The sequence below is a fragment of the Eretmochelys imbricata genome, chromosome 4 (genome assembly GCF_965152235.1).
Source record: "Eretmochelys imbricata isolate rEreImb1 chromosome 4, rEreImb1.hap1, whole genome shotgun sequence".
Classification (NCBI taxonomy): Eukaryota; Metazoa; Chordata; order Testudines; family Cheloniidae; genus Eretmochelys; species Eretmochelys imbricata.
In genome coordinates, this window is record NC_135575.1 from 39,411,976 (window position 1) to 39,426,686 (window position 14,711).

General features: G+C 38.8%; 1 protein-coding gene across 1 annotated transcript in view; it reads left to right on the plus strand.

The window, feature by feature from the left end:
• The window catches only part of UGT8 (UDP glycosyltransferase 8), a 71,714-nt gene that overhangs the window by 18,150 nt on the left and 38,853 nt on the right, over positions 1 to 14,711 (plus strand). Inside the window, exon 2 of the mRNA XM_077815163.1 lies at positions 6,594 to 7,417. Within this exon, the coding sequence (XP_077671289.1) occupies positions 6,596 to 7,417 (822 nt within the window). The 5' untranslated portion in view covers positions 6,594 to 6,595. The remainder of the gene's footprint in view (positions 1 to 6,593; positions 7,418 to 14,711) is intronic.

The following is a 14,711-nucleotide window of genomic DNA, read 5'->3' on the forward strand; positions in this document are numbered from 1 at the left end:
ACATTTGCAAGCATATGTAAAGGTGCTGTATGTCAGCTTTTAACAAAAACAAATAGTTTCTTTCAGTTTATGTATATTATACATTTTGAAAAATGTTATCTGTTTATCTCCAGAGGAACAAAAAGGCAATGTGCATGACATTTAAATTAGATTGACTTTGACTCACCTTTGTGTGTGTAGCTTATTTAGTTAGTTTTATTGTGTTTGCATAAAATTGGAAGAAAAAGCTGAAATATAAGACAACATCCAAAAACATTTTAAAATACCTGAGTTGTTCTTCTTTTCAGCACCAGCAGTCATAATACTTGTGTGTAAATAGCTGCTGGTATATCTGATTTCAAAGTCATACTCTGAAGTATTTTTAAAGTTTTTAAATAAAATACTTACATTGTTTAGAAGCTTGCAAATATAACTGTAGTCTTTGCTGATTTTGATGTGTATAGTGGGATTTAAAGTTACTCTCTGAGACCAAAGGAAGCTAATGGAGCTTTTTCAAAACATGGATTAAAAATGATCCAGTTTAAATGGTTTTTAAAAAGTTTGCCTGGACATTATGGATTTGGGCAGATCTAGTTTCAAATTTTGTTTTAAAAATTGTTCTTGACTATAGACATGGGGCCAGCTAACTAGCTGGTGTAACTTGGTGTAGTTCTATAAAGTCAGTGAAATTACACCAATGTACACCAGCTGATCAAAAGGCAAACTGTATTTAATACGGGTTAGCAGGAACTGTTGACAAATCTTTTTGTAAAGTGGTTCCATTAATTCAGTTTAAAACCCAGTGCAGATGGAACTTTCACTTTTTCCATGAAGCATAAAACTACATCTAAACAATTTTTTGCAGAATTCAGTCATTTATTCACTTTGTTGCTTCTATACCAGAACCAATGATATTTTAAACAGTGCTGGGAATAGGTTTTTCTAGTAAAATTCTATTTGTTGTTCTAGCTTGAAGGTGGTGTAGCAGCAATGTGCAAAGTGTTCTAGACCTTATAGTACATAAACAGAGTTTAAAATTTCTAGATGACAGATTGGTGGACAGTTCAAATCAAATGGGAACATTTTAAAAAGAGCTCAAACTTAAGGCATAAAACTGACAATCGTCTGTGTATCACTGTCTTCCTGGGAAGCAGAGAGCAGGTCTCAGTATTTATTTAATCTGTGGAGCCAAGGTCCCATAGGAAGGAAGAATGCTAACAAGCTGCTTGTTATGGTTTATATTACTAGATGGTGTGGAAAGTGTATTTGTTTCTTCAAGCTAAAAGCAAACAAGAGAAAAAGATAAGTGCCTTAAATTTCCATTCTAGAAGCAGTTACTGCAATTTACTCACTTTTTTTTACATTTGTTTCTGTAATTGAATATTAGAAAAAAATTCTTGTGTTTTTTGCTGGTGATAAATATTGTGCGAGGCTCTTTTCCTCTCAAGGAAAACCTAAATCAATGGCAGATGCATCCATGAGGTAATATTGGACACAAAGGCTACATGGGTAGCAGTACAAAGCTTAGATTCCACCTAAATCTTCAAGGCAGTGTTTAAATTGGAATTAAGTAGTGCATAGGCCTTGTGCTAGTCTTCTGACTTTGTTGGAAGTTACTTGGTGCTCACAACTTTTGAAAATCAGGCCACTTATTTAAGTGTGAGAAGGGACAACTGGGGTACCTTTCTTGATGCACAACATCATATTTTAGTGACCCAAAGGCATTGCTATCTCATTTGTGGACCTGTATAACATTAAAAAACAAATTAGCCTAAGTTAAGGGAATTATAAGAACATAAGAATGGCCCTACTGGGTCAGACGAAAGGTCCATCTAGCCCAGTATCCTGTCTTCTGACAATGGCCAATGCCTGGTGCCCCAGAGGAAATGAACAGAACAGGTAATCATCAAGTGATACATCTGTCACCTATTCCCAGCTTCTGGCAAACAGAGGCTAGGGACACCATCCCTGCCCATCTTGGCTAATAGCCATTGATGGACCTATCCTCCATGAACTTATCTAGTTCTTTTTTGAAGCCTGTTATTGTCTTTCCCTTCACAATATCCTTTGGCAAGGAGTTCCACAGGTTGACTGTGTGTTGTGTGAAAAAATACTTCCTTTTGTTTGTTTTAAACCTGCTGCCTATTAATTTCATTTGGTGACCCCTAGTTCTTGTGTTATGAGAAGGAGTAAATAACACTTCCTTATTTACTTTCGCCACACCACTCATAATTTTATAGACCTCTATCATGTCCCCCCTTCGGTTTCTCTTTTCCAAGTTGAAAACTCCCAGTCTTATTAATCTCTCTTTATGACAGCCATTCCATACCCTTAATCATTGTGTTGCCCTTTTCTGAACCTTTTCCAATTCCAATATATCTTTTCTGAGATGGGGTAACCACATCTGCATGCAGTATTCAAGATGTGGGCATACCGTGGATTTATGTAGAGGCAATATGATATTTTCTGTCTTATTATCTATCCCGTTCTTCATGATTCCCGACATTCTGTTCGCTTTTTTGGCCGCCACTGCACATTGAGTGGATGTTTTCAGAGAACTACTCACAATGACTCCAAGATCTCTTTTTTGAGTAGTAACAGCCAATTTAGATCTCATCATTTTATATGTATAGTTGGGATTATGTTTTCCAATGTGCATTACTTTGCTTTTATCAACATTGAATTTCATCTGCCATTTTATTGCCCAGTCACCAAGTTTTGTGAGATCCTTTTTGTAGTTCTTCACAGTTTGCTTGGGTCTTAACTATCTTGAATAGTTGTGTATCATCTGCAAATTTTGCCACCTCACTGTTAACCCCTTTTCCAGATCATTTATGAATATGTTGAATAGGACTGGTCCGAGTACAGACCTCTGCGGGACACCAGTATTTACCTCTCTCCATTCTGAAAACCGACCATTTATTCCTACCCTTTGTTTCTTATCTTTTAACCAGTTACCAATCCATAAGAGGACCTTCCGTCTTATCCCATGACAGCTTACTTTGCTTAAGAGCCTTTGTGACGGACCGTGTCAAAGGCTTTCTGAAAATCTAAGTACACTATATTCACTGGATCCCACTTGTCCACATGCTTGTTGACCCCCTCAAAGAATTCTAGTAGATTGTTGAGGCATGATTTCCCTTTACAGAAACCATGTTGATCCTTCCCCAACAAAGTATGGTCATCTGTGTGTCTAACAATTTTGTTGTTTACTGTCATTTCAAGCAGTTTACCTGGTACTGAAGTCAGGCTTATTGGCCCGTAATTGCCGAGATCATCTCTAGAGCAGTTTTAAAACTTGGCGTCACATTAGCTGTCCTCCAGTCATTTGGTACAAAAGCTAATTTAAATGATAGGTTACAACCTACAGTTGTTAGTTCTTCAATTTCACATTTGAGTTTCTTCAGAACTCTAGGTGAGTAACATCTGGTCCTGGTGACTTATTACTGTTTAGTTTATCAATTTGTTCCAAAACCTCCTCTAATGACACTCAATCTGGGACAGTTCTTCCGATTTGTCACCTAAAAAGAATGGCTCAGGTTTGGGAATCTCCCTTACATCCTCAGACGTGAAGACCGATGCAAAGAATTCATTTAGTTTCTCTGCAATGGCCTTATGGTCCTTGAGTGCGCATTTGGCATCTCGATCGTCCAGTGAGTAATATTACTCACTGTTAAGCATTCAAAAGCCTTCTGCTAATAGAGGATCAAATGAGTGGAGTGGCACTCTCTCTGTCCTTCCCCATTTGTGACACCTTCTCTCTCCAGGGCCGGATTAACTTTTTGTGGGCCCGGCGCCAAACATATTTGTGGGAATTAAGGGGCCAGGGGCAAGAGCAAAGTGGGAAGGGTGGATTTGATTTAAATCATGATTTAAATCACCAGTCAGGAAGACTCGATTTAATCATGGCTTTCTACATAAAAGTGCATTCTTGTTGGTTGTTATAACCTTAATACATATTCTTCACAACTCAGAGATAGATGTAGGTTTCATTTTTAGAATGTACACACTATATATATTTAAACAGTGATTTATTTGGAAAACTTCTCAGATGAGTTTGTTTGGTTATTTCATTTACCAAAGGTAATTAAAGCAGATATTTATGAAGTTATTGGGAGGTGAACTATTCAACTATTCAACTATCCAATTCAACAGGTTAATCATTAATATTTGGAGAATTTTCGTGCCATGCTGTATTAGGAGGAGAACATCACCAAACAGACATTTAAATTGTTTTATTTAACTAAAACAACAACATTAAGTATTCTGGATTTTTTTCTTCAACAGCAAACATATAATATTTTAACAAAAAAGCCTATGTGAAAAGCTTCTCACATTTATCTCCAGACTTCTTCTCCTTGTCCAGATCTATTCCACCCCCAAAATCTTCTATTCATTGAATTTTTTGAAACTTTTCACTTTTAGAGAGAGGTAAGGGATTGACAAATTTGCAGAGGGACAATAGAGTTGAGGTCTGTTATTTCTCACCTCTATATATTATTTATTTATGTTAAAACATTTTTGCTGTTAACAAGCACGTTACCTCTGGAGACACAAATCCACAGTGTCAGAACTATAAAATGAAGCATCTCTGATGGTATTTTCTGGACTGAGCACTGAGTCCCATTGGGTAGATAGAAAGATTAACCTAAATAATCTATACAGAAGCCTGTGGAACCCCATAAAATTGGGTCCCTAATCCATGAACTATTAGAACTCATTTACAAAACTTTTCTTAAACATTACATGAATATATTGTCTCATTCTATAGAATTAGAATTTATAATCCCTATTCCATGATGAGATATAATGTATCTTAATTAAAACTATCTTTAGATAGGTTTTTTCCCCTCAAAAAGCATTTTATAAAAAAAATCTGATTTTTTTTAAATCCCTGATTTTTATCCACCCTGACAGCGGGGCATGGTGGGGGGGAAGGATTGGTTCCCAGCTGGAGCGAGGCTGGGGTCGGGGCAAGATGAGCACAGTGGGGCATCGGGGGAGGATTAGTCCCTGCTGACTGGAGCAAGGCAGGGGCTGGGGGCAAAAGCACAGCGGGCCGGGAGCTAGGGTTGGTCCCTGGAGCAGGGAGGGGCTGGGGCTAAACTGCAAGCACAGCAGGGCTGGGGAGGGGGTAAATAAGATCCCCCCCCAAGCCCATGCCCACACAGCGGGTACCTACCTTCTCCCTGGTTCTAGCCCATTCTTTTTGTCTCTCTCTGCACTGAGCTGCCCCTCCTCCAGTGTGACGAAGTGGGACTCTTCTTAATGTGTTCTCTGAATACTGTGTGAGTGCCTCAGTTTCCTCTATGCATTTCTTAAGTATGTAGCTGGTGGGATAAGGATGTGTGATTGCTGCAGAGCCCTAGGCAGGTGTGATGCTGTCTGCACAGAGAATGGCTGATAGGGGTGGAGGGTCTGGCCAGGAGTTAGGGTGAAGTAACATGGGGAGTTGAGATGTGTTGAATCAAGGACTAAATTAGCAATGCAAACTTGTACATATCAACTTCCTATGTTACTGCAAATTTCAAACAAGCATAACAATTGTATTCATGCAAAGTATAACTTTCAAAGGCTCAGAATTCAGTCATATCAAAATCAGTTTTGATTTGCAACACTCACAGGTACTTCTGTTTCAGAGAGGGCTATTGTTTGGACTATAACATTGTTAAAAGATAACATTAATATATGTATGGAAAGTTTGTATGTGAGTTTTCATATTCTCCACCTACTGAGAAAAGCTTGAACCATTTTTGTCTCAAACTTAAAAACTAAAAAATATAAAGTCAGCTTCAGCAGAGGTCAGGCCTGGAAAATGCAGGAGAAAGTTTTTGAAGGCTATGGGCAACTGTGACACCAAGAGCTTACAATGGAAATACACAAAAGGCGTTGTTGCTCTCATGGTAATGAGCGCGCATCTCAAAATCTGCCATCACAATTGTTGGAATTCTCAACTGCGAGAGTCAGGAGTGCATTGCCAGAGATGGTGCTTCTAGATACAGGGTTGAGGCACGTTGGTGGGGAAGACTGTAGTGCTACTACACAAGCTGTGCCTGTTATGTAGATAAACAGAGGAGTTTAGCCTCTAGGTCTTTGAATCCTTTATGAATATTAAATTCACCCAAAATACTGAAATGAACTGGCTGCAGGCATGCTAGTGCTCCAAAGCCTCAGACAATCTGGGTTACAGAGGACACTAAGTTCTTGTTTCCCTTTGCTGTTGGATACCATGTATAATTCAGAAGCCATGCACACAGTATCTTGCAGGAGGGTACCAGCTGCATTGTCCTCATCAGCATTCCTGCCATATAATACAGGAGCTGTATCAATATCAGAAGAAATTGCTTGCCCACCTGTATAACCAGATGGAAGGGGAAAAGAGAGAGAGAAAAAAATTAAAGCCTAACAAGAAACTAAACACAATACCTGAATCTTTTAAACTAAGTAGCTATCTTGTTCCCAGTGAATGCTACTAAAAAGACTTTGGGATAAAATGATACTAAAGGTTATCATGGCAAACACTTGAAAATGTAATCATGTAATGTTTGTTTATCAAACTCTAAACACGTAGGATTGAAATCTGTTGAAATAATTTTTTTCTTTTATCATTTCAGCTATGAAGTCTTACACTCCAGTTTTCATTCTCCTGTGGGGCGCTGTCGGGATAGCAAGGGCTGCCAAAATCGTTGTTGTGCCGCCAATTATGTTCGAAAGCCATCTATATATTTTCAAGGCCCTGGCCTCAGCCTTGCATGAGCAAGGTCACCAGACAGTGTTCCTCCTCTCTGAGGGCAGACACATCCCTCCATCTGATCACTATAGACTCCAACGTTACCCAGGGATCTTTAATAGCAGCACCTCGGATGATTTTCTTCAGTCCAAAATGAGGCGTATTTTCTCTGGAAGACTGACAGCCCTGGAACTGTTTGACATCCTGGATCATTATTCTAAAAACTGTGACATGATTGTGGGCAACCAGAACCTAATGCATGTCTTGAAACAGGAAAAATTTGACTTGTTGCTGGTGGATCCTAATGAGATGTGTGGGTTTGTTATAGCTCACCTTTTAGGTGTTAAATATGCTGTTTTTTCCACTGGCCTTTGGTATCCAGCAGAAGTAGGTGCTCCGGCTCCTTTATCTTACGTTCCAGAATTTAACTCACTTCTCACAGATCGTATGAACCTTCTAGAGAGGATTAAAAACACTGTTATTTATCTGGTTTCAAGATTTGGAGTCAATTTTTTGGTTCTGCCGAAATATGAAAGGATAATGCAGAAACACAAGGTGGTGCCAGAGCGGTCGATGTATGATTTGGTTCATGAGTCCAGCCTGTGGATGCTGTGTACAGATATAGCACTAGAGTTTCCAAGACCCACGCTACCAAATGTTGTTTATGTGGGAGGTATCCTCACCAAACCGGCCAGTCCTCTACCAGAAGTAAGGTTTGCTGAGCTTTATGGTCATTTTTGTAATATCTGGATTAGTCTTATTTCTTAATGAATTTGAAATGTATTTAAGTTAAATGGTGACCTAATATCTTAAAAATTTAAAACTTGTTTTTGTTGTTGTGTTAAATACACAATAACAGTAACTGAAAATACTTTGTAGCTAGAAACTCTGAGCATAAAAGCTGTTCTTTCATGTAGATGTTCTCCACTTCTCTTACGCTTGTTCCTGCTTTGAAGTAGATGTTTCATGATCCAGCAGAGGGACCACAATGTGTGATAGCTTGGCTGCTAGAAACTGAAGTCCTAACTGAGTGAAATGAATGTAGCAGAGAGATAAATGTGATCAGATGGACAATTTTACATACAGAGATTTCATTAATATCCTACCTCATCTTATTCCCAATTTCATGATGCTGGTATGTCATCTATTATACGTTATTCTGTTAGCTAGGGGAATAGAGGATGTCCTGTTTTTTTTTTTTTTTTAATATATATATATATATAAGTATGAATCAGAAAAGTTGGTAACATGACAGAACAGCTAACCAAACAAGTGAGAACTAGTGACAGAGTAAAAGTTTAAAGTCTGAATAAAATAAAATACAGCCACAAAACACAGTAAAACTAAACTTCGTACAGAAACAGTGCCAGTGCTACAGCCAATATCATTTTTAGCAAACTGGCCGCAGAGACCTGAGAGTTCGCAATTAAATTTAATTACTTGAGTGCATCATGTGCTCTTGACACATGATATCTAGGAATGTCCCTGTTTAGTAACACCAGGGTGACTGAAAGGCAGAACAAAACTTTTCAACAAGCTGTTGTTTATATAATGATTTACATATGCATTGTCACCATTGTCATGCATTGTCATTGTGGTTCAGTTAATGGATTCTGCTGGCTAGCCTGGAGAGAATATTGGATATCTGGAAGGATACAGAATTGCGGTAGAGGAATTTAATGTTCCTGTTACCACCCTCAGTTGCTTCTCCCATGGAACTAGTATATGGAAAGATGGGACTACAGCATAGGAAACTTGGTCAGGATTTCTAGATTGAAAACAGAGCCTTATAGAATGGTTTCTGTTGATAAGATTCCGTGTAATAGCCCTGCATAAAACAAACTATAATTTATGGATATTGTGAAAACTAATGAAATAATCCTTTATGTTTTTAATATTGCTTTGAAGTTCATATATGTAAACTATTTTAACATTTCACATGATTGATTTAAAGAGTTATTTTGAACTCCATTAGTAATTATTAATGTATTCAAAGATTGAGAGAGTGAGAGAAAAAGACTCCAGCACCTCTTTGGATTCACAAGAAAGGCAACCAACTGAAAATAGGGAAAGTCTCTTTGATGCCTCAGCATACGTTTTTGCAAAACATCTATAATATATAGTCCATCTTAAGAACTTGGATACCTAAATTAGAGATCTAGATCCTCTGTTGCAACTGAGATAAATTCAGAGCAAAAACATAAGGCCGGGGGCAGAGGTAGCTCTACTCCAGTGACGAGGCTGGTTTCTAGCATAATTTACAGTAGCTTCAAAGCTTCTGTAAAGTATGCACAGATGCCCATAACTCCAAGGAACCAGGCAGGCACCTGCGGAGTTATTGGATATAGGAACTTCCTGGCAATTTCTTCTAGAATGAACTTTTACGTGGGATGTTGGGAGGGTAGTGGTGTAGAGCTGCTACTTTGGATTTGTGCCACCTGTGATTCCTGAGGAATCCTCCAGGAGTCAGTTATCATATGTCAGCTTCTCAGTGGCTCTGAAGCATTAGAGTGGCCCTGAGAGTTGGAGTCAGGATCCCAATAAGGGCAGTCCGGGGCAAGGGCAAACCTGAGGCTGGAAGTAGCAGTGGAGTTCATTGTCAGGTCCAGGCCAGGGCCAATACTAAGGGTCTGACTCTGAGTCAGGTTTCAGGGTCCAAGTCAGGAGGTGAAGTCCAAATCAAGCCAGGAATTCAAGAGCAAGGAACTGTCATGGAAGCCCCAGAGATCCACACTGTAGCCTGGACAGTTCCTGGGATGCTCCTTAGGTTTATATCTGGCAGGGAGCCAATCAGGAGCCAGGGGGCTGCTGTCTGTCAAATTATTGAGGTAGAACTGCCCATGGGTTGTGTCCTCAGTGGATCATGGGAAGTGGCATGCAAACTAGTTACGGCTGCTGCTGGGTGGTAGCTAGAGATGTCAGCTGCTTGGTAGCACTACAGGTGTGGCTTCTAGACCTGTGGGCCTTATAGTTGGGTCCAGTGTCCAAATCTGTGTTCTTAAAATAGGCACTTATTTACCCCCTCAAATACCACTTTTAATGTTCAAGGGTAGATCCCAATTTAGACATATACATTTTAACATTAGTTGCACAGCTGTAGGAAATTCAGTTGACAAGGTTTGTTTTATTAATGGTGGAAAGGTTGTATAGTGAAACCAACTCATTTGTGATCTGTTATATTGGGGAGCATTAAATTGTGAGCTCGGAACTTCATGCAGCAAAGAATAATACATGTGCATTACAGTCCTGATCATGTTATCTCACAGCCTCTGTGCTGCTCAGAGATACAGGAGGCCTACAGGAACAGACCATTTATTTGGATGTTACAGAATTCAGCTGTCTGATGTTGAACCAGTCGTCAGTTAGAAAAATGGGCATGTTTGCATGCAATATTGGAAGGGAGGGAAAAGGAGAGTTGTGAAGCTTATTTAATTTGGCCAGAATTTTGAGATTTGTGTGCCTAAAGGCAGCTATAGGCTTAATGTTGCCACATAAGTAATGTGGGCTTCATTGGCATATTTAATAGACCTAGGATAATCCTCTTGCCCCCTACAGGCATTGTGTCTAAGTCAATACAATTGAGTTGCTCCTATCCCACTGTGTGCAATAATGGTTTAAAACTGAATGAATGGCCAGCTTGCAACATGTAAAAAGGTGACTCAGTGCCCAAAATTGGGTATGTAAAAACAGCTCTACAATGTCTGACTGAGGGTGATTGCTAATCGCATATAGAACATCTTAAATGTAGGTCTGGATCTATTTGGTTCTAAAACCAAAGAAAAATATTAAGTTTATGCAGTGTGCAGTACTTCATTTGCTTGTAAATGTTGCAGTTGAATTTATTCACCTTGAACTTTTTTTGGGGGGGGAGGGGGGCATTAGTTATCAGATTTCGTTAACGTGATTTTAATTTCTTTTCCAAAATCAGTTGCTGTGCTAAAAGGCATCTTTTGAGTTTGAATTAAATTTGTAATAAAGTCCTAAAGTGTAAGGTTAGAAAGGCCCCTTATGGTCACCTAGTTTGACCTCCAGCACAACACAGGTCATAGAGTTTCATCCAGGAATTCCTGGAGTGAAGGAAACTATTCTTCTCTTCTACATAAGTGAACTCTATTGATTAAGTGAACACTATTGAGTCTAATAACTTGTGGTTGAATTAAATATTTTCTTTTAGAAAGACATCCAGTTTCAGTCTTAAGACTCCAAGTGATGATGAATTCTCATGAGTAATTTGTTATGAGTTATGACCCTCATTGTTAAAAATTGCATCTTATTTCAAATTTGAATTTTTCTAGTTTCAACTTCAAGCCATTTAATTTGTTAATGCCTCTCTCAGCTGGCTTAATAATATCAGCTATCTTCTGGCTGAGTAGGTACTTGCAGACTATGATCAAGTTTGCCTCCTTATTTCCTTAGATAAACTGAATAGATTATCATATTCTATTGTGAGGTATATTTTTCAGTCCTCAAATAATTTTTGTAGCTCTTCTCTAAAACACGCTCCAGTTTTTAACATGTTTTTCCAAGTGTGGACACCAGAGTTATACACAGTATTTTACTAGTGATAATCTTTTAATACGTACGTTAAATGCTTTCCACAAGGCCTGTTGGGATTCTTTCCTCATTTTCATATATCTACATGGATAAAACAAATGCTTTCTTTTTAAAAAAATCTCTAGGTAGGTACAGTATCTAGTCTTTTACATCCCACACTTCTGGCCAGAGAAACACAAGTGCACTGATCTGAGACAAACATAACCCTACCTTAGAACAGAAATGTTTTAGAATTGTTTCAGCCTTAATGAAAATAAAACATAATCTAGATGAGGAGGTATGCATTTTGGCATTTACAATGTGGGTTTAGCAAACTCCAAAAAACAGCTAAATTTTGTTCAATGAGGATAAAATTGAAGCTTTAGAAATTTTTTTCTTTGGAAAGTGAGGTGAGATTTTTTTCAAATTTGGATTTTCAGACAGAAGTAAAGATTTCCCCAAGAAATAATTTGTTATTCATAAGATGTGATTGATTGGTAGATAATACGATGGGAAACTGAGAAATTCATGAGGAAGAGCATATATATATTACCAGACACACTAGAAATCAAGAGATAATGTGCTTTCTGATCTGCAGTGACTGAAGTAACCACAAAGCATAAATATGATATTGCCAGCCTAAAATGTTCCAAAACCATGAGTCGGACTCCTCAAAATCATGAAACTAGCTTAAAATAATGAGGGGGGTCATTTTAATGGTACATTTGAGGTTCTCTTTGATTGTCTTCTGGTACACTTGGGTCACATTTTCAAGTTTTATTCTGCAACCATAAGGACTAAAAAATTACTATTTTTTAAAAGAAAGCTGGTATTCCATGACTTCAGGAACAGGAACATTAAGGCAAACATCAAATATGACAAAACTGATAATAAAATAGTGAGAGTTGGAAACACTATAATAAATCTATGAGTAGTATAGGATGTAGCAAATACTTATTGTATTCATATATATTTAGTTTTGTGAACTAAAGCAATATTCATCTTCTCTTTCTTGAGTTTTGTTGGGCAGTTAATATTTCATGTATAGAATATTAAAGAATGCAAAAGCAACACAAAGTTGGGAGGTTGCGTTTTCTTTAATGTGCGTGTTTAATATTCTCTTATCTAAATAGATTCTTCTCCACATAATGCTACTGCCTAGAATATGGGCCACAAGTAAATTATTGGGTGATCAATATGCTGCCATTTAATAGTTAGAAAAAAACTAATAAATGTAACAGTGCTTTTAAACTCACAAAAACAATTTACAACAACCTGTGGAGGGGAAAAGGAGTAGACTATTTTTTAAATAGTGAGGGCTAAAGAAAGAACAAAGGTCTAGTCATTAAAAGAAAAGGAGTCCTTGTGGCACCTTAGAGACTAACCAATTTATTTGAGCATGAGCTTTCGTGAGCTACAGCTCACTTCATCAGATGCATACCGTGGAAACTGCAGCAGACTTTATATATACACAGAGAATATGAAACAATACCTCCTCCCACCCCACTGTCCTGCTGGTAATAGCTTATCTAAAGTGAGCAACAGGTTAGGCCATTTCCAGCACAAATCCAGGTTTTCTCACCCTCCACCCCCCCAGATGTTCTGGTTTAACTTGGATTTAAACTTGGAGAGTGGTCAGTTTGGACGAGCTATTACCAGCAGGAGAGTGAGTCTGTGTGTGTATGGGGGTGGGTTTTTGGAGTGGGGTGAGGGAGTGAGAGAACCTGGATTTGTGCAGGAAATGGCCTAACTTCATTATCATGCACATTGTGTAAAGAGTTGTCACTTTGGATGGGCTATCACCAGCAGGAGAGTGAATTTGTGTGGGGGGGTGGAGGGTGAGAAAACCTGGATTTGTGCTGGAAATGGCCTAACCTGACGATTACTTTAGATAAGCTATTACCAGCAGGACAGTGGGGTGGGAGGAGGTATTGTTTCATATTCTCTGTGTATATATAAAGTCTGCTGCAGTTTCCACGGTATGCATCTGATGAAGTGAGCTGTAGCTCACGAAAGCTCATGCTCAAATAAATTGGTTAGTCTCTAAGGTGCCACAAGTACTCCTTTTCTTTTTGTCCCATCTAGTGGCGCTGTGACCACTTAGAGAGAGAGTTAAATGAATCTGCTCTGCAGCCATAGCTAACAGCCAGTTGTCTTTTAGGTCATGCGGTAGAGGCTCATGCACTAAGCTCTAGAGGCCCCCGGTTCAATCCTGCCCGCTGCTGACCGGGATCTGTCTGTGTTACAACTGCACTATCCCAAGAGTAACACTGTAAGCCGAGTGTAACTCCAAATCACAATCTACTATCTGATTTTCCCCTTCTTTGTAGCTGGGGGAGTAGAATCATTGAGGTGTAGAACGGAAAGGAGAACCTCAATAGGTCATCTAGTCCAGTCCCATGCACTCAAGGTAGGACTAAGTAATAACTTGACCATTCCTGAAGGTGTCTGTCTAACCTGTTCTTAAAAACCTCCAATGACGGAGATTCCACAACCTCCCTAGGCAATTTGTACCGGTGCTTAACTACACTGACAGTTAGGAAGTTTTTCCTAAAGTATAACCTAAACCTCCCATGCTATAATTTAAGCCCGTTGATTCTTGTCCTGTCCTCAGTGGTTAATGAGAACAATTTCCCACCCTTCTCCTTGTAACAACCTTTTATGTACTTGAAATCTGTTATGTCCTCACTCAGTTTTCTCTTCTCCAGACTAAACAAATCCATTTTTTTCAATCTTTCCTCTGTACCTTGATTTAACCCCCTATCTATCACCATGTCTGTCTCCCCAGGTTTTGTCCAGTTTCCATGGGAAACGAGTAGTAGCTCTGTAGAGGCTGCTTTTCCCCCTCAGCGTTACTACCTGCCATGCCTTATACTACATTATTGCCCTGTGCAGGAAAGGCCAGTTTGGCCCTCACTGTGCTTAATTTGGTCTTTCATTTTACAAATTATTAATATTAAAGATAGTAATTAAAAATCAATTTGCTGCAATGAAGCTGTGCTCGTTTTTACTAGCTAGGGATGTTGGCCAGCATGTATAATAAAGGGTTAAACACTGAGGGCTAGATCTTTCAATCCTCCTTCATGTTGGTGAGCACTTACTGATACAGCAGTCCCATGGAAGTCAGTGAGACTGCTCATGTAAGTGACTGTTCACCTAGGTCAGTGATTTTTCAACTTGTGGTGCGTGGACCCCTGGGGACCCGCAGACTGTTTCTAAAATTCCCAAAGGGGTACACACCTCTACTGGACATTTTTTAGGGGTCCACAAATGCAAAAAGATTGAAAACCACTGACCTAGGTGAGTGAAAGTTATATGGTCCACCTGTGTGAATTACTATCTTAGAACATATAAGGTGGATCAATGCCCAGTGCATGTATTGACAGCTCCATAAGTAATGCTGAGAGAGTCTGATTAATAGTGGCATTTAAACTATCTTAAATATCGATCTGGATTAATTTGGCTGAAA